The sequence below is a fragment of the Podarcis muralis genome, chromosome 15, assembly GCF_964188315.1.
Source record: "Podarcis muralis chromosome 15, rPodMur119.hap1.1, whole genome shotgun sequence".
Taxonomy (NCBI): Eukaryota; Metazoa; Chordata; class Lepidosauria; order Squamata; family Lacertidae; genus Podarcis; species Podarcis muralis.
This window is the reverse complement of record NC_135669.1, coordinates 22240605-22267809: the sequence shown is the minus strand read 5'-3', so window position 1 is coordinate 22267809 and position 27205 is coordinate 22240605. Positions and strand designations below refer to the sequence as shown.

The 27205-nt window shown below is 45.4% G+C and overlaps 1 protein-coding gene across 1 annotated transcript in view; it reads right to left on the bottom strand.

Annotated features, from left to right (window-relative positions):
• The window catches only part of POU2F3 (POU class 2 homeobox 3), an 89602-nt gene that overhangs the window by 24732 nt on the left and 37665 nt on the right, over window positions 1–27205 (bottom strand). The window contains exons 3-5 of the mRNA XM_077919541.1: window positions 26108–26142; window positions 2037–2141; window positions 517–619 (exon numbers count right to left, since the gene is read on the bottom strand). Of these exons, the coding sequence (XP_077775667.1) occupies window positions 517–619; window positions 2037–2141; window positions 26108–26142 (243 nt within the window). The remainder of the gene's footprint in view (window positions 1–516; window positions 620–2036; window positions 2142–26107; window positions 26143–27205) is intronic.

The window sequence follows — 27205 nt, the reverse complement described above, 5'->3', positions numbered from 1 at the left end:
CGGATCTGGCCCCGGGCCTTAGTTTGCCTACCAATGGTTTAGAGAATCCTACCCAGGCTTGCAATTTTAACATGTAATGATAACATGAGCTTCTATTAATTTCGTAAATTTCTAACGAGTGCTGATTTTACATTATTATTATTATTATTATTATTATTATTATTATGTATTTTGATTAATCTTAGGTTAACTTGCTTTTAACGTTTGCTTGTTATCAGCATTTCTTAATGACTATGATTAATGAATAGCGAATCCTTCATGAATTTTCTAGTCCGAGTAAACCGCTTAGAGGTTACAGTTGATTAAGCGGTTTATAAATCCTGTTAAACAGTTCATATAAGGAAAGAAGTTGGCATGATCAGTGGCTGGGGAATGCTGACTGATTATTGAAAGGGGGAGCAGGGGGGAGGCAGGAGAGAATGGAGAATAAAATGGAGTGTCAGGAACAAAAGCACTTCACGCTGCAACATTTTCTTGCAGCTTCCACATATATACTTAGATGAATGTCCTCCTTACCTTGTTGTCCTCCTGGGCCCTGAGAAAGCAGGAAAAGAGGGACGGATTGCATGTGGCCTGGAACCTGCACGAGCTGTTGTAACGTGTGAAGAGAACTCATATCCTGGAAGAAAATAAGAGCCAAAGTCGCAGTCAGTGGGACCTTTTCACCTAGTTCTGCATATGCTCCATTGCCCACCCCTCTCCATCTGCATCACTACCATGACTCCCCTCCTTAAAAGGTAAAAAGGTAAAGGTACCCCTGCCCGTACGGGCCAGTCTTGACAGACTCTAGGGTTGTGCGCTCATCTCACTCTAGAAGCCGGGAGCCAGCGCTGTCCGCAGACACTTCCGGGTCACGTGGCCAGCGTGACAAGCTGCATCTGGCGAGCCAGAGCCGCACACGGAAACGCCATTTACCTTCCCGCTAGTAAGCGGTCCCTATTTATCTACTTGCACCCGGGGGTGCTTTCAAACTGCTAGGTTGGCAGGCGCTGGGACCGAGCAACGGGAGCGCACCCCGCCGCGGGGATTTGAACCGCCGACCATGCGATCGGCAAGTCCTAGGCGCTGAGGTTTTACCCACAGCACCACCCGCGTCCCCGACTCCCCTCCTTACTTTCCCCAAAAATACACAACTGTCCAAGCATGCGCAAATATATCATCCAGTTTCTCATTGGTTGATGACTCGGCACTCGAGGGCCAAAGCCCACAATATGTGGCTAGACTGAGACCAAAGACTTCAGGTGTTTTGAATGCTCCCCCTCCCACAAACGCAGAACAACCTCTTGGATATTTGAAATGAGCAGGAGAAGAGTAGACTCATCAGAATGTTAAAAGACCCTCTCACAGGGTCCAGACAGGAGCTCTGCCTCTGGGAAGTTCACAAACAGGGCTTGAAAGCAATAGCTCTCTTCTTCCTTTGCTCTCTCCAGCAACTGCTATTAGAGATACCTTGCCCCTGAACATGGAGGCTCCACTGAGGCACCATGATAACAGCCATTGATGGACCTCCCCTCCTCTATGACTTTGCTTAATTCCCTTTAGAAGCCGTCTGAGCTGGTGGCTGTCACCGCATCTTGTGCCAGTGAGTTCCTCAGATTAATCACACACATGGAGAAGAAGCACTTCCCTTTTTCCATCCTGAATCTCCAGTCATTCAGTTTTATTGGATAACCTTGGGTTCAGGAGTCAGAGAACCTTCTCTGCATCCACTTTCTCTACACCACGCCTCTACCATGACCCCCCTCACTCCGATTACCTTTCCTAACCCTAAACTAAAAGCCCTAAATGTTGTAGCCTTTCTTTTTAACAGGACCATGTGGCCAGTATTGTTCATAGTTCATTTATTCACAACCTGCAGCTCCACAAGGTCACAGATGGTCACCCATCCAAGCACTGACCAGACCTCGACCTGCTTAGCTTCAGCACTGGTGGTGCATCAAGTGCCTCAAGGCCACACCCCATATAGGAATTCTTCGCTGGATCTACAACTGCTTTTGATCAACACTTGTACGTATGAATCACCGAAAGTCTCTTACCCCAGCAATTTGCCCTCCAGGCATCATCGAGGGCCCTTGTACCAGGTGGCTCGATCTGGAGGGAATGGCGGTTTGCAAAGAGTCACCGAGGTCTTCCGTCTTAATCTGTGTGAAAGAGTAAAAGACAGCATTGTTGCAAAACCCTTGCCAAGATCACGAAGCTGGCAGGAGAAGAGGGAAGGCTGTGGAGGCAGGTTTGGGGTGCAGAATTCAGGGAGTCTGTACCCCTCGTGGCTTCAGTTGACTTGCTGTAGAATTTATTTATTTATTAGTTGTAAAAAATATTTACATACCACTATATATATATATATATATATGAATGGGTCACCACTAAGGATTATGGGAAAGTGCATGCATCCTTAAATGTCTGATGGAATAGAAAAGTTTTCAGCAGATGTTTAAGACTTGGCACAGAAGCCACCTGCCAAATTTCTAGTGGCAGAGCATTCCACAGGATTGGGCTGATGACACGAAAGGCTCAGTTTCTTATAGTCAAAGGAGCCTCCCCAACACATAACCCTGTTTGAGGTCCCCAGAATGTCAAACACCAACTTCTGTACGCAAAGGATGGAAACATTTCTGGGAGACCAACGAAGGAATTTGTCTGCTCCAACAACCACATCGACATCGAGATAATGTTTTGAAGATTATCTGAATTTGTATACTGCCCTGTACCCACAGATCTCAGGGCCAAAGGCCGGTTAAACAGAAACATTTTCAGCTGGTGCCTAAAGATATGTACTTCAAGAGTAAGGTAAGCCCCCCTGGGGAGAGGATTCCACAGACGGGGAGCCACCACAGAAAAGGCCTGTTCTCATTTTGCTACCCTCTTGACCTCTGGTGGAGGAGGCACATGAAGAAGTGCCTCCTATGATGATCGCAGGGTCTAGGTCAGTTCATATAGGAGGTCCTGAGTCATTTAAGGCTGTATAGGTCAAAATCAGCCTGAGCAGTCAAGTCAGGAATGGTGTACTATGCCCTGGTGAGCAATCTGGTTGCCGAATTCGGCACCTGCTGAAGTTTCTGAACAGTCTTCAGAGGCAGCCCTATGTATAGCATGTTGCAGCAATCTAACCTAGAGGCTACCGGAGCATAGATGACAGAAATTAGGCTATCCCTGTCCAGATAGGGGGCAGCTGGGCTACCAGCTGAAGCTCCAGCTGGGCCACCAGCTGACCTAAGTCTCAAGCAACAGCAAAGGGTCCAGAAGTAGCCCAAAGATATGTACCTACTCCTTTAGAGGTATTCTAACCCCATCAAGAACAGGCAACCTCTCATCCGTCCAGTCTAGGGAACCACCCACTAGCAGTGCCTCAGCCTTATTTGGATTGAGCTTCAGTTTGTTGACTCTTACCCAGTTCATTACTAAGACAAGACCCCCCCACACTTGTAAAGGAGAAGTAGAGCTGTGTGTCATCAGCATATTGCTGGCAACATACCCCAAAACTCCAGATAACCCCACTCAGTGGTTTCATGCAGATGTTAAACGGCACAGAGGTTAAAACTGAACTCTGAGGAACCCCACGTTGAAGGCTCCGCAGGGCTGAAGAGCACTCCCCAAGCGGAAAGGCAGTTTGAGGACCCTGTGTGAGATGCAGGTAAGGGGAGATCTCAGTGGGTGAGAAGAGAAGGGTGAGCCCAGGTAAGAGCTGGGAGGGCACACCTTCCTCTGTAGGGGATGAAAGTTAAGAAATAGTGGAGAGAGAGGATTTTGTAGTTTCTTCTTCTGCCTCTTCTTTCTTTAGTTTCTTTCTTTTCTTTATCTCTTGTAGAAGAGTTTGTTGTTTTTCTTGTATTGTGACTACAGTGGTACCTCAGGTTAAGAACTTAATTTGTTCCGGAGGTCTGTTCTTAACCTGAAACTGTTCTTAACCTGAGGTACCACTTTAGCTAATGGGGCCTCCTGCTGCTGCTGTGTGATTTCTGTTCTCATCCTGAAGCAAAGTGCTTAACCCGAGGCACTATTTCTGGGTTAGTGGAGTCTGTAACCTGAAGCATCTGTAACCTGAGGTGTCTGTAACCTGAGGTACCACTCTGTGTGTGTGTGTGTGTGTGTGTGTGTGTGTGTATGGAAAAAGAGGAGCACTCCTCAGGCATCACCCTCTGGAAATAACCATCGAAGTAGGACCAGAACCATTGCAAAGACATGCCACCCACCCCTAACTCAGACAGCCACTCCAGAAGGATACCATGGTCAAGGGCATCAAGAGACACTGAGAAAGTAGATAGTGAAAGAAAAAAGCACATTATGGCAAGGGAAGCTGACACCATAATAGGAACACAAGGACCTAAGAGGAGTCTTCTGGATCAGGCCAATGGCCCATCTAGTCCAGCATCCTTTTCTCACAGCGGCCACCTTTTCCTTTTGCGGGAAACCCCAAAGCAGCACCTGTGCACAAGATCCCTCTCCCCTCCTTTAGCTTCCAGCAACTGGTATTGAGAAGCATTTTCCCCTCCAAATGTGGAGGAAGAGCACAGCCACCCTGACTAGCAGCCATAGATAGTCCTTTCCTCCATGATTTTGTCCAGTCTGCTATTAAAATCATCCAAGTTGGTGGTCATATGAGCTGTATGAAGAATTACCGTATTTTTCCGTGTATAACACCCCCCTGTGTATAAGATGCCCCCTATATTTGGGGACTCTAAATTAAGAAAACGGGGAGGGGGGAGATTGCCAGGAGTTCTCAAGCTTTTTTGGGGGAGGATTGCCCCAGAAAAACGCAGACAATATCACACGTTGCCAATGCCAATCTCCTGCTTGCGGCAGCAACCAATCGCCCGTCCCCACACTGCATTATCCATGTATAAGACGACCCCTGATTTTAAACATAATTTTAAAATAAAAAATCCTCATCTTATACACAGGAAAATACGGCAATTTCTTTTGGTTGGATGGCCATCTGTCATGGATGCTTCAGTTGAGATTCTTGCATTGCAGGGGGTTGGACCAGGTGAACTTTGATGTCCCTTCCAACTCTAAGATTCTATCATTTTATCTGTCTTGAATTTCCCAACATTCAGCTTCATTGAATATAAGCAAATTCAAACGCTATGAGACAATATGGGCCAACCCAAAATTTAAAAAAATGGAAATCAAGTAATAATTTGGCAAAATTGGATGAAAAAAGGTATTTTGACATTGAATCAATTAATTGATGAAAATTACAAATGTGTGGAATATAAGACTTTGCAAGTAAAGTATGGATTAACCAGTGAAAAACAATGGCAACACATCCAATTGAAACATATGTTGGAAAGGCAGTTTGGCCCTGACGCTATAGCAGCATCGGAAACACCCATGCTACTACAAGATTTAAACTCTGCAACAAAAACAAAAAACTATATAAAACCCTACTCAACAGGAAGAAATATGATTTAGAATATGATAGACAAAAATGGAATGAAGAGTTAGGGGTACAGATAACAAATGATATATGGGAGTCAAGTATAAAAAATCAACAGAAATAGCCTCTATGGATCTAAGACTAAGACTTATTCAACAGAAAATAATATTCAGAGTCCACTGGACTCCAGCAAAACTATACCAGAAGAAAATAACAAGTGCAGACAACTGCTGGAGATGTGGGAGTAAAAATGCGAACTTAGTACATATGATGATTAACTGCCCAATGATAAGATCATTTTGGTGCGAGGTGAGGATATTTCTAGCAAGATTAATAAAAAGAAATTGTTATTTAGGGGAATTGAATTTTATTCTAAATTATATTCCAGAAACGTGGGAGATTACAAGGGGTAAAAATAAAATAAAAAAATGGATGTACCGTGCTATATTAGAAGCAAAAAAACAAACAAAAAACTTGTTTTGATTAATTGTAAGAGCCGCAAATAGATTCCATAAGCACATGGATTGATAATATGGACAGATTAGCTTCATACAAATGAATTGCATGTCAACGCAAATTAAGACTGGGTAAATATGAAGAAATCTGGAAGGAATATTTAAGCAATAAGGCGGATAGTGGTGGGAAGTAGCGGGAGGAGAGAGTGGTGGGAAAATATTGTTAAAAAGGTGTTGTCATGAGTATATCAGTGTATTCAAATCTGAATTGTCAAATTGTGTTATTAGTGTTATTATGGTTTTTGTTGTATGTGTCTTTTGCGGTTGTTGTTTGTATTGAAAAAACGATATAATAATAATAATAATAATAATAAGAAGAAGAAGAAGAAGAAGAAGAAGAAGAAGAAGAAGAAGTGTTATGAGACAGGGGATTCCACCCTCTCTACCTACTTTCTCAATGCCATGGATAATTTTACAAACTTCTATCATGTCACATGTTAGTTGCCTTTTCTCTAATTTTTAAAGCCTCATATGCCAATACTTTTCCTCATGGGGGAATTGTTCCACCTGCTTGATGATTTCATTTACTCCTTTCTGGCACTTTCCCAACTCGGCAATATCCTTTTTTTGAGCAGAGGAGGCAGCCAGATCTGTGCACGGTATTCCTAATACCGTGAGAAATCTGTTAGGATTTCAGGTGCTGTGCAAGACTCTTCGTCGCTCCCAAGTCAGATGGCATGGAATTGCAGACTTAATATTTGCAAGCCTGCAACCAGTCTATGGCAGTGATTTCCATAGTTAGTTCCGTGTCGATTCCCCCCACCTGCAACCTGCTCTTGCCTTAGGGTCCCCTTACCAGAAACGGCCTGGCAAGGGTACAAGGCTGACCCGCTGTGCCAACTGGCAGAGGGACTCTGCACGTGAATGGGCTGGCACACACCACGACGAGCTTTTCAATCAATGTAGCTGACACACACAGAGAGCTCTGCTCCCAGAAGTGCATTTTGGGTGAGGAAGGATCTGTAACTTAGTTGGCCCTTTTGATAATGCGCCAAAAAACACCCAAGTGTTTGACTGCCAAAGCTAAGGCAAACTGAACTTGGTTGGCAGTGTTGGGCATAAAACAACAGTTACTATAAGTTAATTGAACGTGGGGGGCGGGGGGGCATGATTGGCAGAAAGGAAGCCTAATCATCCCTCACTGATTCTTTCTCTTTTAGTAAGTATTTGTTGGTAAAACGTTTCACCACCTCTCAGGCTTTGCTTTCTTCCTGCCTCTTCTCCAGTTTAGTTAGTTCAAGCCAGTGACAGCTGGAAGCTAGAATATGATCAGTCCCTCCAAATGCACTCATTTTCCAGGGACAGTTCCAGGTTTACAGAAGCTGTCCCGGTTTCTGATTTAATCCCGGAATGTCCCGCTTTCCCTTAAAGGTAAAGAGACCCCTGACCATTAGGTCCAGTCGTGACCGACTCTGGGGTTGCGGCGCTCATCTCGCTTTATTGGCCAAGGGAACCGGCATACAGCTTCCGGGTCATGTGGCCAGCATGACTAAGCCGCTTCTGGCGAACCAGAGCAGCACACAGAAACGCCGTTTACCTTCCCGCCGGAGCGGTACCTATTTATCTACTTGCACTTTGACGTGCTTTCGAACGGCTAGGTTGGCAGGAGCAGGGACCGAGCAACGGCAGCTCACCCGGTCACGGGGATTTGAACCGCCGACCTTCTGATCAGCAAGCCCTAGGCTCTGTGGTTTAACCCACAGCGCCACCCGCATCCCCCCCACTTTCCCTTAGGATGTCCCTATTTTCATCAGAGAAATTTTGGAGGGTATCGAGTTATGCAACCCTCAAGCCAAGGAGATAGGTAACTATACAACCTGAAGAAGGCATCCGAAGGCACCCTTGTATAGGGAAGTTTTTAAATATTTAATGTTTTATTATGTTTTTCTATATGTTGCAAGTCACCCAGAGTGGCTGGGGCAACCCAGTTAGATGGGTGGGGTATAATTTTTTTTTAAAAATATATATATATTATTATTATGGAATAGGATGTCCCTATTTTCATCAGAGAAATGTTGGAGGGAATGTGTACCAGTGCCACACAAATGACACAGGGACATGCACCTGGAAGGGCCCAAAGCATCTGCTTTGCATGCAGAAGTTCCTGAGTTTGATACCCAGCGTCTCCAGGCAGGTCTGGAAAGGTCTCCTGCTTAAAACCCTGGAGAACTGCTGCCTGCCGGTGTGGACAACACTGAACGAGGCAAACTGGTATCAAGGTGATGAACAAAAGGGAAAAGGTCAACACATAAACAGGAGAGTTCCCAGTAGATTTTGAGCAGTAACTGGGATTTGTCAGGCTTTGGATGGAGGATTAGAGCAGGAAAGGAAAGAAACACCCCAAAAGGTATTTCTCAGAGGATTTGCACAACGAACATCAGAGCCCAGGCATCCTACCAGGTTGCCCTCAGCCTTTGATGATTATAGTGACTAATCATCGTTTACTCACCTGGCAAGAGAACAGAGTGAAACTGGAACCGCAAAAGGTTTGCCCAAAGCAAAAAATTAAAAATTAAAACAACAACACACACACAACAGTACAGTTTCACAAGCCGCAGATCAGCACCCCAACCCCCCTGTTTGCTTTTGTCCACTTGGGATTGCTACAATTTTTTGGTGGGAATTTTAAAAATGTGCCCTGAGCCCATCATTCCTTCCCACATTCACCACCTTTGTTTTTCTAAAAGCTTGGATCCCCCCCCCCCAATAGAACAGTTAAGGCAAGAATAGCATATTTTGAGTGAACTGAACAAAGGGAAGGCAACAAGAAGAATGAATGGATCAACTTGAAAGGTCCATAATCTAGTGACAACAAACAAACATTTGTTGTCTTACTATTTCTTGAATTTTCACAGTCTCATGCAAGTCATGTTGTTAGTATCTTGGACATTTTATAGAAGGGAAACTTAAAACGTCCAAGAAATTAGCAACGTGGTGGTTTTAGAAAGAAGAACTAAGAAAAGGAAACGGTGGGTTTTACCGAAGGTCCATCATATATTTTTTTACAGCCACCAGTGGAAAATGCATGCTTATTATCTCTTATTGCCCCCAGCAGCTGGTCTTCAGAGGTAGATTTCATACGAACATGGAGGTTCCATTTAGCTGTCAGCTATTAATAAAGTTATGCTCCTGAAAGTTGTCTAACGCCCTTTTAAAAAGCCACCCAGGTTGTAAAAGGATTTTATTTTAGTTTGCATACACTCCCGACAAATCTGAATGAAATAAATCATGAAGGGTTTGGATTGCTTGGTGAGTTAATATATTTACATTAGGCACACTGCAAACACAGTTGGCCACAATCGGATTAAAACGAGATGCGTTCAATCTCTTGAGAATATTTCCCCACTTGTCCTATTTCCTTTTACGTCTCTGTTTCTGTTTTATCAACACTTTCTTTCCATGCTGCCATTAATCAAGGGCAATCTACCACCATCCTGCAGCCTGTGCATCTGTCTTACTAAGCAAGGAGCCCATTTGTCCAAGGTCATGGTAACTGTAAAACCAGAAACATCAAATGCATCTACAATTCTGTCCTTGAAACATTTGACGGGCTTCAGTTGATTGACACATAAAGAAAAGAAGCAACATTGCCCTGTTCTCTGTAAAGTTAGTTCAGAGCCACAAAGGAACCTTGAGGATGAAAACCCTGGAAGGTGCCTCTAAATATCACCTTTTACCTGAAAAACAATACATATGTAACTTTGCTTTCCCATCTTGTATTGTTTTAAATCTTTGATCGCCACCTTGGAACAGGTGGAAATGTCGGGCTTCGTAGAAGCAGAAGAGACTTTTGCTTGTACAAGACAGAGATCTAGTTTTTGCTGATTCCCACCTAGGCATGAAAGGCTCTGTCAATTTTGCTACTCTCACCTTCTCATTTTCAATTTATTTCTCTGCATATTGCAGAAATTTGTGATCATCTTTTTAAAGGGAGAAATTCACCAGCTTTTTAGTGCAATTTCCTCCTAATTAATACACTTTTTATTGGCAAGAGAAGATACACAAATTTATTTTAAAAAGCATCTTAATGCCCAATGGTAAAAGATTATAAAAGGGAAAGTGCACCAAGTTACCTCTCCTTTTTACAGTGGATGTGAGAGAATTACACCACCAGCCCACAAGACTGAGAATATTTCCCCCTTATTCTGCAGTCAAAGCAAGGGTGCTATTGCAACCCCTCTTGCCCAGTGCTCTGTTGTTGTGCATTTCAAAGGATAAGTCATGATCCTTTGTCTACCACCCTCTTTCCCTAGTCACCAACAATCTGGACCATGTTTCAAATGACAATTAGGATCCCCCAGCAGTCTAAGGAAAAGCTAAAAGGTTATACCTTTCACCCCTTTGTCCCTTCTGAGCTCGAAACCAAACTCAGAAAAGCATGGCAGGCCCTCCTTCGTAGCCACCACTCCTGAAGATCCGAAAGAACACCCAAGGCTTCATGTGTTCTTATCTAAAGCCAACTCTCCAGGGCAAATCCAAACCAGTCACCAGGTGTAGGGAGAAGTATGTCAGCTACTGGAATGATACCCTCGGTTGCCCATGAACAGGACGGTCCCAGTCAGCACCGGGTGCAGAAGAAACGCAAGTTATTTCCAAACTGAGATCAATTTTTTAGCGGCTGCCAAAACAGAAGTGTTTGGAAGCGGTCCAAGCCAAAAGGGGTGTGTCCCTTGCAACCTAGCTACGAACATCATGAGAACATGAGGTAGGGTTGGTACTGCAAGCTGGTTGCCAGTTTGGGCTGTTTCATTTCTTTTCAGCTTAGCATCGCCCTCCCTTGTTCTCAGAATTTTCGTGATAAACTGGCAGGCTTAAAATAGCAAAACAGAGCCCGCCAACCTGAGAAACAGATCCTGTCAGTTTCGGCTTCTCATTTCCCCAACAACTGATTTCAGGTCTCCGCATTCCTGCAGCATTCCGAAGTTTTTTTATTTTATCGCCGTGAAAAGTTATCTGAATTTTAGTGCTAAAAACACCTTTCGACATGCAGTTTTGTAGTACAGTGGTACATCGGGTTAAGTACTTAATTCACTCCGGAGGTCCGTTCTTAACCTGAAACTGTTCTTAACCTGAAGCACCACTTTAGCTAATGGGGTCTCCCATTGCCGCCGGGCCACTGGAGTACGATTTCTGTTCTCATCCTGGAGCAAAGTTCTTAACCCGAGGTACTATTTCTGGGTTAGCAGAGTTTGTAACCTGAAGCGTATGTAACCTGAAGCGTATGTAACCTTAGGTACCACTGTAATGTCATCATTTCTCATACTAGAATGCATTTTCCATACGCGATTTCCACCAACATATGCAACACTTTTTATGCATCCTTTCCCCTAATGTGCATTTTTTTCATACACATTGGTTGGAGAACTGCATTGCAAAATTTGGAAAAGTATGAATTTTGGAGGATAGCTGTGTTTCAGTTTGCATACACATTTGAGAATTAGGTAATTTCTTTTTAAAATGCAAACATGATTGAAAACACCACCACCCGTTCCTAGTTGCTGCTGGTTTCTAGAGGTTTTATCCTGCCTTCCTTCCAAGTCTTGCTGATCGCTGCCAGTTATTATCAATGAGAAATGCAACCAAACCACAAAAGACTGGATCCAGAGCTGATCTTCCCACTCCCTCTCAATATTCAAGTTGCCTATGCAGATCTAGAAGAAAATTCATATGCAGATTACTGAGACAAAGCTCCAGATCTTGTTAAGCTTCCCAGGGCTTTGTCTGACTTAACACCAAAGTCAAATAAACCAAGGTGAACAGGAACCAGTACTTTTTCCTACAGTGCCAGTCTCACGCTCCAGTATTTTCTGCAAGAGGATAAGTCTGTTGCTAACACTGCTTTCTGCCCTGGAAAAGGCTCTTTTGCCTTCAACATCTGAATGTATTCAATGCAGTGCTAAGTGTAACTTGCACGCCACCCCCCATCACCTCTTCCTGCTCTGCACCCCCAACACTAATGGGGATATTTGGGAAGGGGCAGTGAGCTGCATGTACGGAGGAAAGATCCATTGTGCAAGTTACAGAGTTGTGGTTTTAAGAATATCTGCTTGGTGTGTAGCAGAACTTTGGCTCATGTTTTTAAATTGACCCATCTCAGAGGGGTTGGTTTTAGGTGAACTAAGCCAAAAGCATTTACAGGAGTTTGTTACCTGCATAGGAAAGCAAAATTTGCACTTTGCAAGCTCATCGCTCGAGTTGTGCTTATTAACCACAGAAAATATTATGAAAATTTGGGTTGCTATTAAGCTAATTGCCTCTCTTTTCATTTCCCTTTCCATAAAAAACTTTTACAGTTGCATGATGTCGGCTAATCTGTTTGGGAATCTTTGACTCGGGTGTTAATTGTTGTTAATTTTCTCCCTTTCTTGTTTCATTGCACTGGATAACCCCTCATCTTAGATTCTGTAAACCGATAGGATGTCTTCTGCCGGTTACCTTGGGCTAAGCTCTTTCTTTAAAAGAAGGTCTCAGAAATGAGAAAGGATGAAGCAGTCAGATATTTTCAAATTTCAGAATCCACCCCCACTCACCCACTTACAATCTTGCCAGAGGCTGGCATTACTATATAATGAGGTGCATTCAAGATTACCTCTGTTTATCTGCTAAGCTGCCTCCTTCCTATATATTCTGCTAGGCCATAGGTTTTCAACCTTTTTGAGTCCCTGGCTCCTTAACCAACTGCATTCTTTCTGTGGCACCCCTGTGGGGCTCAGGAGCCCAGTGATTTCACCCCTTGCCTGCAGAGCTGGCAGCCTCTCACCCTTTTTTGAACACCCTCCCTTGTGGAGTGTTCCCTCAGCCTCCTCTCCTTGGGAGTCCTCCAGGCAGCCACCGCTGCTACCCCGGTCTCTGAGCTGCGCCCCCCTGCCCCAGAGAGAGGTACCTCCTCACATTGCCCCTCAGGATCCTGGGAAGAGGATGCCCCCAGCCTTAGTGGCCCAATGGAGACTGGCCAAAGGTGAACATGAGGCCAGCACCTTACCTTGGGAAGCACCTTACCTTGGGAAGCAGCAGTGGCAGCAGTGGCAGTGATGCCAGGCTTGCATGGCGGAAAGGCTCCCCTTCAGCACTGGGCACTCTGCTCCCAGGCAAGCTTTGCACACAACAAGCACAAGAAAAGCTAGTGCAGCACCTGCCTGCCTGCCTGGCCTCCTACTTGCCTGTCAATTCCCAACAGCAAGGGTTGGTGAACAGAGGCCAGTGTTGCCCACAGCACCCCTCACCACCATTCAAGGCTCCCCAGGGTGCCATGGCCCACTGGTTAAAAACCCCTGTGGGTTTACTTTACTGTGATTCCTTTTTCTGTCATTTTCTTTTTAACTAGACACCTCCATTCAGTCTGGAGAACATTGTCAGGACTGGAGTCCTTAGTGCTGATGGATGGTTGCAAATCAATATGCAAATCAACTTTAAAATGATAACTTAGTAAAAAAGAATATTCCCAGCCTTTGTAGTCAATAGATTCACCCCCACTGACAAACTGGAGATCTATAAATCATTTAAAAGGAAGTAATATGTGCAGGTGCAGGAAGCAAACTTTTTCCAAAGCCAGATGGGTTTTAACAAGTTGGTCTTACTGAGTGGCAGATCAGAAACACAGAGTACAGCTGTGTGAGAGATTCCAGGGGTTACAGGATTCGTGTTTTCCTTTGGAAGTGAAGCACAGCAGAGACTGTGGTGTCTTTATGATATATGGTTTATTTAGACATACATGCGCCCTTAACTCTGGAGGAGTTCCGAGCATTGTACTGAAAGTGGGTTCTGTCTCTCTCATGGCTGCAATGCTGGATGCAACACTGCCATTCCCTATGGTGCTCTGGCCCTCCTTTTTCCATCCTGCAAACAATTTGCCAAATGCAACCAACTCTCCTTCAACTTGCATCACCACCCACTCCAGTTCTGCCCCTCTCTCCTGCAATTCTATCTTTTGTCTCCCGCTAGCTATCTCTCAGCTCAGGACAGGGCTCTGCATCCTTTGCCTTGTTGGTGGTTTCCGTCCTATCTTTGTTTGCTTAAAGGACTTGGCCATTCAGGCTGGCTTGGACATGGGAAGACCTGTACCATAGTGTCTGGCATCCAGAAATTAGAAGGGGGAGTCCAGGCACCCAACAAATTTATAACAATATTGTCTTAGACGTGCATTGTTTTGTTTTCTCTTGCAGGAATACTTTTATATAAAGGAGCATCCCAAAATGTGCTCCTCCATTCTAGCCCCTCATCCTGTTTTTAAGTACAGAGCTAGTGTGGTACAGCAGTTAGACCTGTACTTGGAAGAACCAGGTTCAAATTCACTCCCCACAGCTGCAAAGCTAACTGGGTGAATTACTGTCTCTCAGCCTAACCTACCTCACCAGGGTTGTTACAAAGGAAAAAATTGAGGAGAGAGAAGAGCTAGTTGCAGTCCTTTGAGGAATGGAGGAACTCAAACTAAGAAACAAATGCAGCAAATTGGCAGGATGGGCTTGTAATGCTTCAGAGTGCATATTTGGATGCCCAAAACTCATTGCCTGTAGAAAATCACCATGTGTTATAGTATTTTAATATTTTTGGGAAGCTGCCCAGAGTGGCTGGGGAAGCCCAGCCAGATGGGCGGAGTATAAATAATAAATTATTATTAAAGGTAAAGGTACCCCTGCCCGTACGGGCCAGTCGTGTCCGACTCTAGGGTTTTGCGCTCATCTCACTTAAGAGGCCGGGAGCCAGCGCTGTCCGAAGACACTTCCGGGTCAACTGGCCAGTGTGACAAAGCTGCTCTGGCGAGCCAGCACCAGCGCAGCACACGGAAACGCCGTTTACCTTCCCGCTATAAAGCGGTACCTATTTATCTACTTGTACTTTGACGTGCTTTCGAACTGCTAGGTGGGCAGGAGCTGGGACCGAAAGACGGGAGCTCACCCCGCCACGGGGATTCGAACCGCTGACCATGCGATCAGCAAGTCCTAGGCACTGAGTTTTTACCCACAGCGCCACCCAAATAATAATATCCCAGCAGCATACTCATTGTGCTTTATTATTATTATTATTATTATTATTATTATTATTATTATTATTAAGCACAATGAGTATGCTGCTGGGATAAAACCTAGAATCACAGAATCATAGAACTGTACAGTTGAAAGGGACCCAAAGGCTAATCTCATCCGACCCCCTGCAATGCAGGGATCACAGCTAATCACAACCTTTCTTTTTGTTGTGCTGGATTTCTGCTTGCAGGGAGCTCTTTTTTGTGTGGAATCCATCATCTGCATCTGAAAGCAGTGCTGCCTGTTTGTCAGTTTCATCCCCAATATTCTTCTCCTGCATGTATGCAGACCCAAAAGCGCCTGTTAAAAGATCTGACTTCGGGATCTATAACCCAACAGGTGACACAGCCTTTGTGAGAAATGAACGGGCAATAGCAGATCACATGTTTGGTTGCTCTGCAGAAGCCTAATCCAGTTTCCAGGGTCACCTTGGCACATGATCGATGGGTATCTCGTTTCAAGGCTGATGAGAAAAAAAAAAACCCAACTAAACAAAAACAAAACAAAACTTAACTTGAACAACAAATGGTGGGTGATGGAAAATGATCAAAGCTCACTTGCATAACCCGTTTGGAGGTGTTTCATAAACATTTCACAAGACAGGAGAGTGATGAAGAAGGAACATCTCCCAACCTGCCTGTAATTACTCGCTCCAGCTTTTCCCTTACCTATAAGGGCAAAGGAAAGGATAGGAGGACGATTACGTCTAATAATGAACACGAGAAGAAGAAAAAACAACAGCCCTCTGTTTTGTAACTGATCTATAAACTTTTGGCACAAAGCTGCTTCATGAAGACATCCTGCAGACACAGCAGTGCTGAGGCTGAGCCCCACAGGAACGAGATGAATGAATAACAGCACATCAGCAGGACTCCGGTGGGAGGGACAGAGATGCGGGCGGAGATAGTCAGGTGCCTCTGGCCCTGTCAAACCAACTCGAATGTCTCACTTACAAGTCCTTCTCATAAACAGGAGGCCGGATCCTCTTGCCTAACGTCTCGAGGACTGATGAAATTCTCCCAAAAAGTTCTTGGAAATGGCAACGGCTATTTTGTGGCCTCCCTCCACCCCACAGCCTTAGGCCGTTTGCTGGAGAGCTCCCACACTCCACTTCTGGGATCTGGGCCACATGGCACACTCAGCATCCCCTCCTTGCTACTTCAGAGGCTGCATGCCTCTGAATGTTGGTTGCTGGGCCTCACAAGTGGAGAGAGGGCTGTTGGGCTCACCTCTCGCTTGTGGGCTTCCCAGGAGAGGTCTTTTGTTAGCCACTTTGAGAGCGGGATGCTGGATTAGATTTTCCCTAATATACACATTTTTGGTCAGGTAAAGGTAAAGGGACGCCTGACCATTAGGGCCAGTCATTACCGACTCTGGGGTTGTGGCGCTCATCTCGCTTTATTGGCCGAGGGAGCTTCCGGGTCATGTGGCCAGCATGACTAAGGCGCTTCTGGAGAACCAGAGCAGTGCACGGAAATGCCGTTTACCTTCCTGCCAGAGCGCTACCTATTTATCTCCTTGCACTTTGACGTGCTTTCGAACTCCTAAGTCGGCAGGAGCAGGGACCGAGCAATGGGAGCTCACCCCATCGTAGGGATTCGAACCGCTGACCTTCTGATCGGCAAGTCCTAGGCTCTGTGGTTTAACCCACAGTGCCACCCACGTCCCTTTTCGTCAGATATTTCCCCTTAATAGAATTCATTTTACATGTTCTTTTCATGATTTACAGTGGTACCTCTGGATACTAATGGGATCCATTCTGGAGCCCCATTTGCATCCAGAAGCAAACGCAACCCGCATCTGTGCCTGCACGTCGCGATTCGCTGCTTCCGTGCATGCGCGTGACGTCATTTTGACCGTCTGCACATGTGCGAGCGGCGAAACCCAGAAGTAACACGTTCCGTTACTTCTGGGTCGCCGTGGAGCGCAACCCGAAAGCTCTCAACCTGAAGCAACTTCAAGCCGAGGTATGACTGTATATGCAATTTTGTGCACATTTTACCCTAGTATATGCATTTTGGTACACATTACTAGGGCTGATCCTGCAGCCAGGTGCTTCTTATTCCAATTCTCATTCAAAATGCCAAGATAAACCAGAGAAGAAGATGAGCTTCTGATCAGCTTGCACATTCCAGAAATTCATGCACCACAAGCAGAAAGCAAACACTGTTGGGAAAAGGGGTTTGTTGACAGAGGGTGGGATCAATATATCTTGAGATGACTCATGCTAGCCAGCCAAATCACATGCCATAAAAAAATTATCCCACTTCGGGGTCAATGGGAAATTCAGTCTTACGCCCACATATGGGAACTGACCAGGCAGAGCAAGTGAGCAATAATATTAGCATCCAGCAAATATCTGATATGCTTGTTCAGCTGAAGATTAATAACAAAGAACTAGATAAGGCTGATTTGGCAACTGGTAGGCCCTCAAACTATCCTTTCCCAGGGCTAAGGATGTGTGACTCGGTAAATTTCGATTTCTCTGAATTTTTCACTGTCATATGGTACACCTGTAGCAGCAAAACCAAGATGACGTCATCTGTCCCACCAGAAATATAGAACATGTACTTCCTGTATCAGTCTCTATAGCCATAGCAGGTGCTGTAACTCTCCAACAGTTTGCCTTTATCCCTGAAGATGCACTCTTCCATTGTCTCCCAAGACAGACGAATGCCAACAACAGTCTAAAGTTCAGTTCTCCACATTTCTACATCAGTTTTCTTTAAAAAAAAACAACCCAAAACAAACAAACTATAACCGTTTGTCTTGAAAACCCACCAGTGTTTTAGTGCAAATTGCTCCAAAAATTGCTTTTATGCAATTTTCCCTAATAGACACATTTTATTTTTGGGGGGTAAGGCATTTCCCCCTAATATAATTTTGATAACTTATATGGATTTTTCTGCACACTTTACCTTACTATATGCATTTTTGTACATATCGCTAGCCTGGAGAACAGCATTGCAAAACTCAGAGAAGTATAAGTTTTGAAGGATGGCTGTGTTTCGTTTTGCATACTGCTTTTGCAAAGTGTGGATGAGGGAAGTTCCCCTTTAAATTTGAATCAAACCTCTCCTGATTTTTTCCACTTGATTTATTTCTTACTTTTTCTGCTAGTTTCATCTTTATGAATTAAGTTCTTAACCCGAGGTACCACTGTACTGGGCCACTGTCCTGATCTAGGAGGCTCATCTTATGTTCTTATGCTGCTGCTCAGAGAACGGAAGGGCAATTTGGAACGACTTAAGAGATGCTAAAAAGGGACGCGGGTGGCGCTGTGGGTTAAACCACAGAGCCTAGGACTTGCTGATCAGAAGGTTGGCAGTTTGAATCCCCGCGACGTGGTGAGCTCCCATTGCTCGGTCCCTGCTCCTGCCAACCTAGCAGTTCAAAAGCACGAAGTGCAAGTAGATAAATAAGTACCGCTCCGGCGGGAAGGTAAACAGTGTTTCCATGTGCTGCTCTGGTTCGCCAGAAGCGGCTTAGTCATGCTGGCCACAGCATACGCCAGCTCCCTCGGCCAATAAAGCGAGATGAGTGCCGCAACCCCAGAGTCAGACATGACTGGACCTAATGGTCAGGGGTCCCTTTACCTTTAAGAGATGCTATGTCCAAGCCACTTGATCAAAGTCATGCTGGGGAAGTCTGGCAAGGTGGGGAGTGCAGATTCTTATGCGCACACATAACCTTCCCAACTTTTGTGTCCCCCCCTCCAACCCCAGAAAAGCCATCCTATGTAGAGATGCAATACAATGACCATTGCTCATCAATAATAATAGCTTTTCAAGTACCATCCGTTCATGTATTGACATGCACAACCGACCAGATGGTAAAATAAAAACATAAACAAAAACAAAAAGATCAGGAGTAAGAAAGGCCAGCAGCGTAGCCACCCATGGGAGTGGGGGCAAGTCGCCCAAGGCTGCAGGGGCGAGCCACCCCACCTCCTGGCTGTGCCCATGCTGCTTTTTCTGGCAATGCTGGGCCCACGTAAGGGTGGCCCATTGATGATGGCACCCATACACCAACCTGTGGTTGGACAGACCTCTGGAAGCTGCCGCCCAGTGCAGACCGCTCCCCCTAACTACGCTACTGAGAAAGGCAACTTGTTACTCCCGTAGCCCAACAGCCGTTAAAAACTGAGGCTGAGGTGAAATGACCCAGTTCGCCGCACCCACTTTTGGTGATAATTCAGAGGACCTGCAGAGCATTCTGAAAATGATGTTCCACTCAGAATAAGCCCATGAAATGATGCCCTCACTCTGAGTTGGCTTTGTGATGTTGTCACACAGCCAATATGAACTGGCTATGTAGTACAGTGACACCATCAAACTGGATTTGGATTAGTCAGATAATGTCCTGCGACTTTGTGGCCCTTTTCTTTTTTAGCTGACACCTGCCAAGAAAGCATAGTCATCACGGCTAGTAGCCTTTGATACCTCTCTCCTTGAATCTGCAGATGGGCAAGAGCATCTACCGTACCCAGCTTCCCTAAGCAGGTGAGAAGTTATGATCCCCTCACTTCCCCTAGACTTTAGCTAAGGTTTCTAACTTAATTTGCAACCCATTATGCATTTGCTCATTTTTTAGACTTTGACGTGTGTTTTTTATTTGAATAAACTGGGCACCACAGTTTAAGAAGGATATTGACAAGCTAGAATGTGCGCAGAAGGAGGCAACCAAGATTATTGAGGGTCTAGAAACCAAGCCTTATGAGGAATGGTTGGGGGAGTTGGGTCTGTTTACCCTGGAGAAGAGAAGGCTGAAAGGTGATACGATGGCCATCTTCAAATATCTCAAGGGTTGTCACATGGAAGGTGGAGCAAGTTTGTTTTCTATTGCTCGAGAGGATAGAACCTGAACCAATGGATTCAAATGACAAGAAAGGAGATTCTGACTAAACACCTAGAATAACTTTCTGACAGTAAGAGCTGCCAGACAGTGGAATGGACTACCCTGGAAGGTGGAGTCTCCTTCATTGGAGGTTTTCAAGCAGAGTTTGGACAGCCACTTGTCAGGGGTTCCTTAGCTGTGATTCCTGCATTGCATGAGCCTTGGGGTACCCCCCAACTCTATGATTCTTTGACATGCTGGATGTGTCATGTTTAAGGACACCACTGGGGCCTGCCCCTTGTGCCATCACCAGGGGCCATAACTAGGTCTCAGGTGTGGGCTCTGAAATTTCAGGGTCTTGGATGTTTTTGAGCTGGCAACCCTATTGTGTGATACAGGTGGGATGCATGTCCTTTCCAAGGGCTTCCCATTGGAGCATCCAGTTGTCAGAACAGGACATTGGGGCAGATGGGCTTCTGGCCTGCTGCAGCTGTGCTCCTATGAGCAAACAGTAAGGGAAGTCTGTTGCCTTCCTACCCTTTCTCTGAGCTCCTGGAAGCGATCAGATTGGCTACTGTGTGAAAGAGGATTCTGGAATAGGTAGGCCATTGGCCTGATGGATCAGGGATCCTCTGATGTTCTTATGAGATGAGGCCCTGGAAGGGCAGAGTGAAACTGGGACCAGGCAGAAAGAAACAAGAGGGAGATCTGATGCAGCAGCCAACGGAACACAACAGAAGATGACAAAAAGCAAACAAGCCTCAAAAAAACCCTTGAGGGCAACAAGCCCAGAGCTCGCCAAATTAAAAATCGGTTGGCTCACAGCTGGCTCGTATTGGAGAAGATTAATTAAATGCACACAAGCTTAGTACTTAACACCTTCAAAGGGGTTCAAAGGAGTGAGAGCCTTGCGGTGGAGGCTGGGAAATGCATGTCAGGAGACAGGAATGGTATCAGCTCTGCCATACAAAGCCTGTTTTTTGGAAGGCCTCCACTTTTGGCTCAGCCAGAGAAAAAAGTCAGGGCACCCTGATCATCTAACTTAGTGCCCTGCTATCTATTCAAATTCTGCGCCAAGGGATTGAGACAGGACGGGAGGAGGAGAGGATTCTGCAACCGGTGTAAGTAATGGAAGTGTAACCGATTTGCATTGTTTGAGAATGCAACTTATAAAAGCCCTGCTGGATCTAAAGGAGAGTCAGTCCAGTCCAGCTTCCTGCTTTCCATGGTGACCCATCAGATGCCTTTGGAAGCGCAGAAGCAGCTGTTGTTATTCCTAAGTACACTACCTCTGAGCATGTCACTTCCATCCAGACCTCATCATGACTAACAGCTGCTGAAAGATGTCCATGATATGCCTAATCTCCATTAAAGGACACAAATTTGCATGCATTTGTTCTGCATTTTTATCTATTTTGCATAACATATGCTGGTTTTGTTAGCCTTGGGGAAGGGCTAGGAGCTACTGGGGCACTGAAGCTTCCAGCCACTTATAATCTTATCCAGCCATCTCTTTGTTTTCCCCGAGCTTTCGGCAAGCATTCTTTGCTCTTGCCCTTTCACTCATACATTTTCTGTCCTGAGGGCTAGAAACTTGGTCTTAAAAAGGAGAGAGAAAGAAGCAGAGATTTCCAGGAAATGTAACTCAGTGCCAATGACCAGACTGTGGACATTTTCTCTTGCAGAACTGCAGCAAGCACATCATCTTGCTCAAAGGAGGCACTGCGCTGTAATTTTTTCTGCTCAACATTGCCCGGTGTGGACAGCGCAAGCTCTACCAACCCTGCAGACATCACTGTTCTCACAGTGGCCAATGAGATGCAAGGAGGACCCAAATGCAAGAGCACTCTCCCCTTCTGAAGTTATTCAGAAGCATTACTGCCTATGACTGTAGAGGCAGAGCCATCTTGTTTAGTTTCTCCTCTTTAAAACTCTACTCTCCATCTCAAACTGCAGCTGTGCCAGCAACTGACTACAGGGAAGAACTCTGGCTGGAGAGTCAGGTTTGGACCGAAACACTTTAGTTCTCTGTGTAACTGTTTTATGTGTGATGAGCCACCAAACTGAAGGTTACAGCACCTGCCTAGACAGTGTAGTACCCTCGGGGCTTGGAATAACCTGACTGACAACTGGATTCTAGCAGACAGTAAAGACTGTAAGAAGGTTTCCTGAGCTCTGGGATGCTCTTGTATTCCTCGGTCCTGATTTCTGGCTTGCTGCTCAGTCCTGCCTTTTTCCCCAGCTCTGACACACACTTTTGCCCTGACCGCTAGCTCTTGGTTCACCTCAAACCCACAGTCCAGCCCGGATGCCTGGAGATGTCCTGCTCTCGATTTGGTCCCAGCTGAGGCCACCCATGGCCCCAGCCAAACCCTGGAATTGCAGGGAAGCAGCTGGCAAGCAGCATCAGAGAATGTATTTGGCACAATGCAGGATGACTCTCTGGCATAAGCAGCCTGGTTCTTAGCCCCAGCTCCACAAAATGAAAACAGCCTAAGGCAAATGGAGCAAACCCCCAGGGAGTTTCAGACTATATCAAAATAATAAAAATAAAAATAAAGCATTCACACAGCGAGACCTGTTTGCTGAGCACCTGGTTCCCTGCTGCTCCCACACTCAAGAAACTCATCTCCCCATTTACATCTATACCACCTTCATCTGGAGAGAATGCACTGCTACTTGTTTACATCTCTTGCAGCAGATACCTGCAGTGGCCTGCCTCTCTCTCTCTCTCTCTCTCTCTCTCTCTCTCTCTCTCTCTCTCTCTCTCTCTCTTTCTCTCTCTCTCTCTTTCTCTCTTTCTCTCTTTCTCTCTCTCTCCTCCCCCCATGGCCACACCTTTATTTTGGTTCTACAGCATGCAAATTCTTCACCATCTGCTTAGGACTGTTGGGAAGAACCTCCCAGAAGATTGGTGCTTCCTTTCAACCTTTGTGACAAATGACAGATCTGCCTCTCTTTCTATCTGCAAATCACTCCCAGGACTGGCAATGCGGAAGAGCGAGGTGTCAGGCAACCGCTTGCTAGATTTCCTCCTCTCTGGGCCATTCCACCACCCTTTACACTTCCTTCCCAGAACATGCCATGGTGGAAAACAGGCTCACAAACGACATTGCAACACCTCTCAGCCTAACCTACCTTACAGGGTTGTTGTAGGGATTAAACCAAGAAGAGGAGAACCATATATGCTACCATGAGCTCCTCAGAGGAAAAGGTGGGGTGGAAATGGAATAAATAAATAAATAAGGCTCATAAAATCCAGCATCCTTTCCCCACAGTAGCCAGTCAAAGACCTCCAGGAAACCAGACACAAAGCCAGTGGCCATCCTCTGTTGTTTCCCCGAAACAAGAGGTCTTCATGGGTACGCTGCCTCTCAGCAAAAAGGACTCCATATAGCCATCACTGCCAATGGTAGCCATTGGCAGGCCAAACCTTTTGTGTGCATGCTAATTTCTCTAATCTGCTTCAAAGGTTCTCTAAGGTGATGGCAATAGCCACAGTTTATGACGACAGATCCTGCAAATAAATAATACATCTTGGATGAACTAGTCCCCCCCCCCCAGTGTGTCCTGAATCCACTGACAATCTGCTTCATTGGATGATCCCTGGTTATAGCATTGTGGGGGGGAGAGGAAGAACAAAAAAAGATCTTTCACTTTCTCCCCCACTGACCCTCCTGGATCAGGCATCTCAGTGCCCCCATCCCACCCCGCAGGATACCCCCTGCCAGATTTGAGGGGGCTGCCGGCAGCAGCAGCAAATAGTTATGAGCTGCCATTTAAAATTTCTAACAATGCTAGAATTTCTCAAATTTCTAACAATGTCATATTTCAAAAAGTTTTGTACAAAGTTGTTGAGCTTTTTTTGGCAAAATTGCAAAAAAAGAAAAGAAAAGAAAGAAGACTTTTTGAGCTAGTTTTAAAGAAAGTTGGCAACAACGACACTGCCATCATGGGTTGCCATACAGATGGATTTTCCTGGATATTTTGCTGATTTACTCCTGGACACTGATTCCCACAGCAGTATTCCAGGTATGGCCAGGAAATTCTGAACGTATGTCAACCCTAAACAATGTCCCTGATGTGGAATCACTCAGGTAAGGAAGGATTGAACTAAATGACCCTTGTGGTCCTTTTCAACGTTACAATTCTGTGATTCTATGAAATCTGTCCATTTCAATTTCACATTATCCCCAATCTTTGTTTTTCCACTTTCTACATTGCGGTTGGCATCTGTCTGTCTCGGCAAACAATGGAAGAGTGTGCCTTCAGGGGTAAAGTCAAACCCTGGGAGAATTACAGTGCCTACTGTGGCTGTACAGACCAACACAGGAGAGACATGTTTGGTTGCAGCTGGGGCAGATGAAAGTGGCCAGTTGTGCTGATTCAGTTGCACCATGGTGTTTCATCTCTCTGCGCTCCTCCCAGTGATCATTCCTCCTTTAGTCACTGCTGTGGATGTATGACCTGACTGCCTGTCTCCAGGCAGTACAGTCATCTGCAAGGGATTCCCACATATTGAGGTTAATGCTGTCAGACATTGTAATGTAGAGTTGGTCTGCCAATGGGCCTGGTGCCTGAAGCCAGCTCCCTGTAGAGCATGTCCTTTGGGATCCTGCCATCTTGGACATGTGTGCCATGTGGACATGACCAAGCCAGCATAGATGTTGCTGAGACAGAAGTGTGAGCATGCTGGGAATGTGGACTTGGGAGAGCTTATCTTTGTTTGAGAGTCTGTCCTGCCATGTGATGCCCCAAATCTTCCTGCACATATGGAAGGCATTGAGGCATTGCTTCTGGCAGGTATAAGTTGCTCCCCTCTCAACACGCAAGCCTGGTAGACCTTCATATTGGTCTTTACCACGTGACTAGGAGTTGATGGTGTTCTCATCAAGGGAAGGAGAGAGATCCAGCTTTCCCAGACCTGCAGAGTCTGGACACTGCTAGCTGCTGTGTCAGTGACCATGTTTTCCCTCTACTACAGTTCTTGATAGTGCTCTGTTCATTGCTTCAAATGCTTGCTGTTGTCTGTGTTAATCTCTCCAGACAATGTTTCTAGCAGTGCAGTTTTCCTGACTGTTCATCCAAAGGCTTTCCTCATGCCTTCATACATTTTGCAAATGTTGCCAGTACCAGCAGTGAGTTGAGTACTCTGGGATAGCTTTAGCAGGTAGTGACTTAAGTTATGTTTTCTGTGAAGTGCCATTGTACGTAACAGAACTTGCATGCCATTTTCTTGAAACTGATGTCTATTCAGTGTTCTTAAATACTTCGCTTTGGAGCATACAGAACAACTCCTCCCCAGTCTTTCTCCCATGCACCTTCTCCAGAGTGACCCTAGGAGTCGATCCTCTGTGGCTGACTCACCTCCTTTCACCTTGATTGGCTCCAATCAGTACAAAGAGTGAAAACAGATCTTTGTAGTGGCCCCAAAGCTCCCCCTTCATGCTGATTGGACAGCTCTAAGGTGCTGAAAAGAGGGACCCTGCTGCAGAAATAGTAACAGGGCTTTGACTTAACCCTTGACCCTGGAGCATTCTCCTAGAAAGACCTCACTGGCATACCTGTTTTGTATCTATGAGGAAAATTGGGAGGGACTACTGAAATATTCAACCCCCACCTGCAGTCTGAAATGGCACATCCCATCAACAGATAAATCATATGGGTCTTCTGCTGGTTTACTTTAGCCCTGGGCTTTATCAAGAGTATCTCTGCAGATGCTTTCCTGTTAACAACATCTGTCAAACGCGTCATGGCCATTTGCAGGTGTGTTTCCTAATAAACAGCCGCTTATCTCCGAGTTGTGCATGAGTCAACGCATTGATACATGCCGAGATGGCAACTCGAAGGAAAGTTAACAAAAGCTTTATTGATGATGAATCCCAGCCAGACTCCTGTCTGATGAACTTGCTCACGTCTTGAAAGATGCTCAGGTGGAAAAAATCTGAGATTGGGATCAACTTAGTTTACCCTCCAGACATGGCGAAGCGAAGCTTGGCCAGCGTTCGCTCTCTGTGGGTGGAAAGCTTGGAATTGTGGGATTGAAGAGCTGGAAGGGTCTTTGGATGCCATCAAGCCTAAGGCCACATTCACACTATACCTTGACCCATTTAATAGAAAAACAGAATAACAGAGTTGAAAGTGACCCCCCAACGGTCATCGAGTCCAACGCCTGCAATGCATTTTAAGCCGGTACTGTGAACATAGACAACAGGTACTAATTCAGATGTAAAGCACACAATTAACATCTCGCCTCTCTTCCATGCTCCTTTGAGATTTGGGTCACATGAAAAAACAAAATACCAACAAAGCAATGGTATGTGGCACTATGCATCTGCACGAAGGGCATTTACCTGTCTGCTGAAATCCAGTCCATTTCGTTCATTTCCTGTAAATGAAATGAAAAGGGAGGGAGGGAGAGATTGAGAGAGCGTAGGTTTAGTCAAGACTGTTATTTTAACAAAAGAACAAGTGCGCAAGTCCTCAGCTAAAGGCTGCATTTATCTATTAAAACCTGTCACAGCTCAGGACCTGGGTATCTAAAGCACCTTATTTATTTATCTATTTGCTTGTTTGCTTGTGTGCTTTTATTATTATTATTTTTAAAAACCCACTTTCAGAAAAAAGCTTTTAGGGCTGCGCAGGGCTGCCTGCCCCATCCCCCCCATGAGGCAGGGTGAAGCAGCCACTTTGGGCAGCAGAAGCCCCCAAGCTGACAACCACATGGGAGCTCTGCCCATCCTGTCACCTCCACTGAAGCAGCAGCAGCACTGACATGGGTGTCCATTTCCAGTGAGATGTCAGAGATATTTCTGGTGAGAGCTTGGTGGATCTAGTTTGGCTGGTGGCGTAGCCATGGCAGGGTGACCCTTCTCATTTTGCCTCCTGCCATTGAGGTGCAGTGGTGTCTGGTGCCCATCAGAACTGGTAGGGTGGAAGGCAGGGAGGCCAACAGTAGGTGGCGCCAGAGCTAACAGCAGAGCCAACTCCAATTCTCATTTCAGCCTCATCTTTCTCCCTGCTTAGTTGTAAAAGGGCAACAGTGAGATTGAGGAAGAGGAAGCTGACAGGCAGGGCCACCCCTTGGACTCGTTGCAAGTAAGAAGGCAGGCAGGTGGTGGTGGGTTTTATTAGGTAGTTGAGGGATGATCTTAACTATATTTTATCCCTCTACCAACCCACATGTGTGGGTTAACATACAAAAAGGATCAACTTAATGCATGCGCACTTAAAAGCACAAAAAGCTTAAGTCCCATTTTAGGCAATTTAAATGAAAGCACAAGACTTTGCTATTGGGCTGATCTCCCCCTTTTGTTACTGAATACTGAAAAGTAAGTTTAAAACATATACTTTGCTCACAGTCAAGCATTCATCTTAGCAACAGCAGCATTAAGAGTAAATACAGGTCAAATACTTGTGTTTACAGCAAAAACAGCTTCAGGCATGTGCCT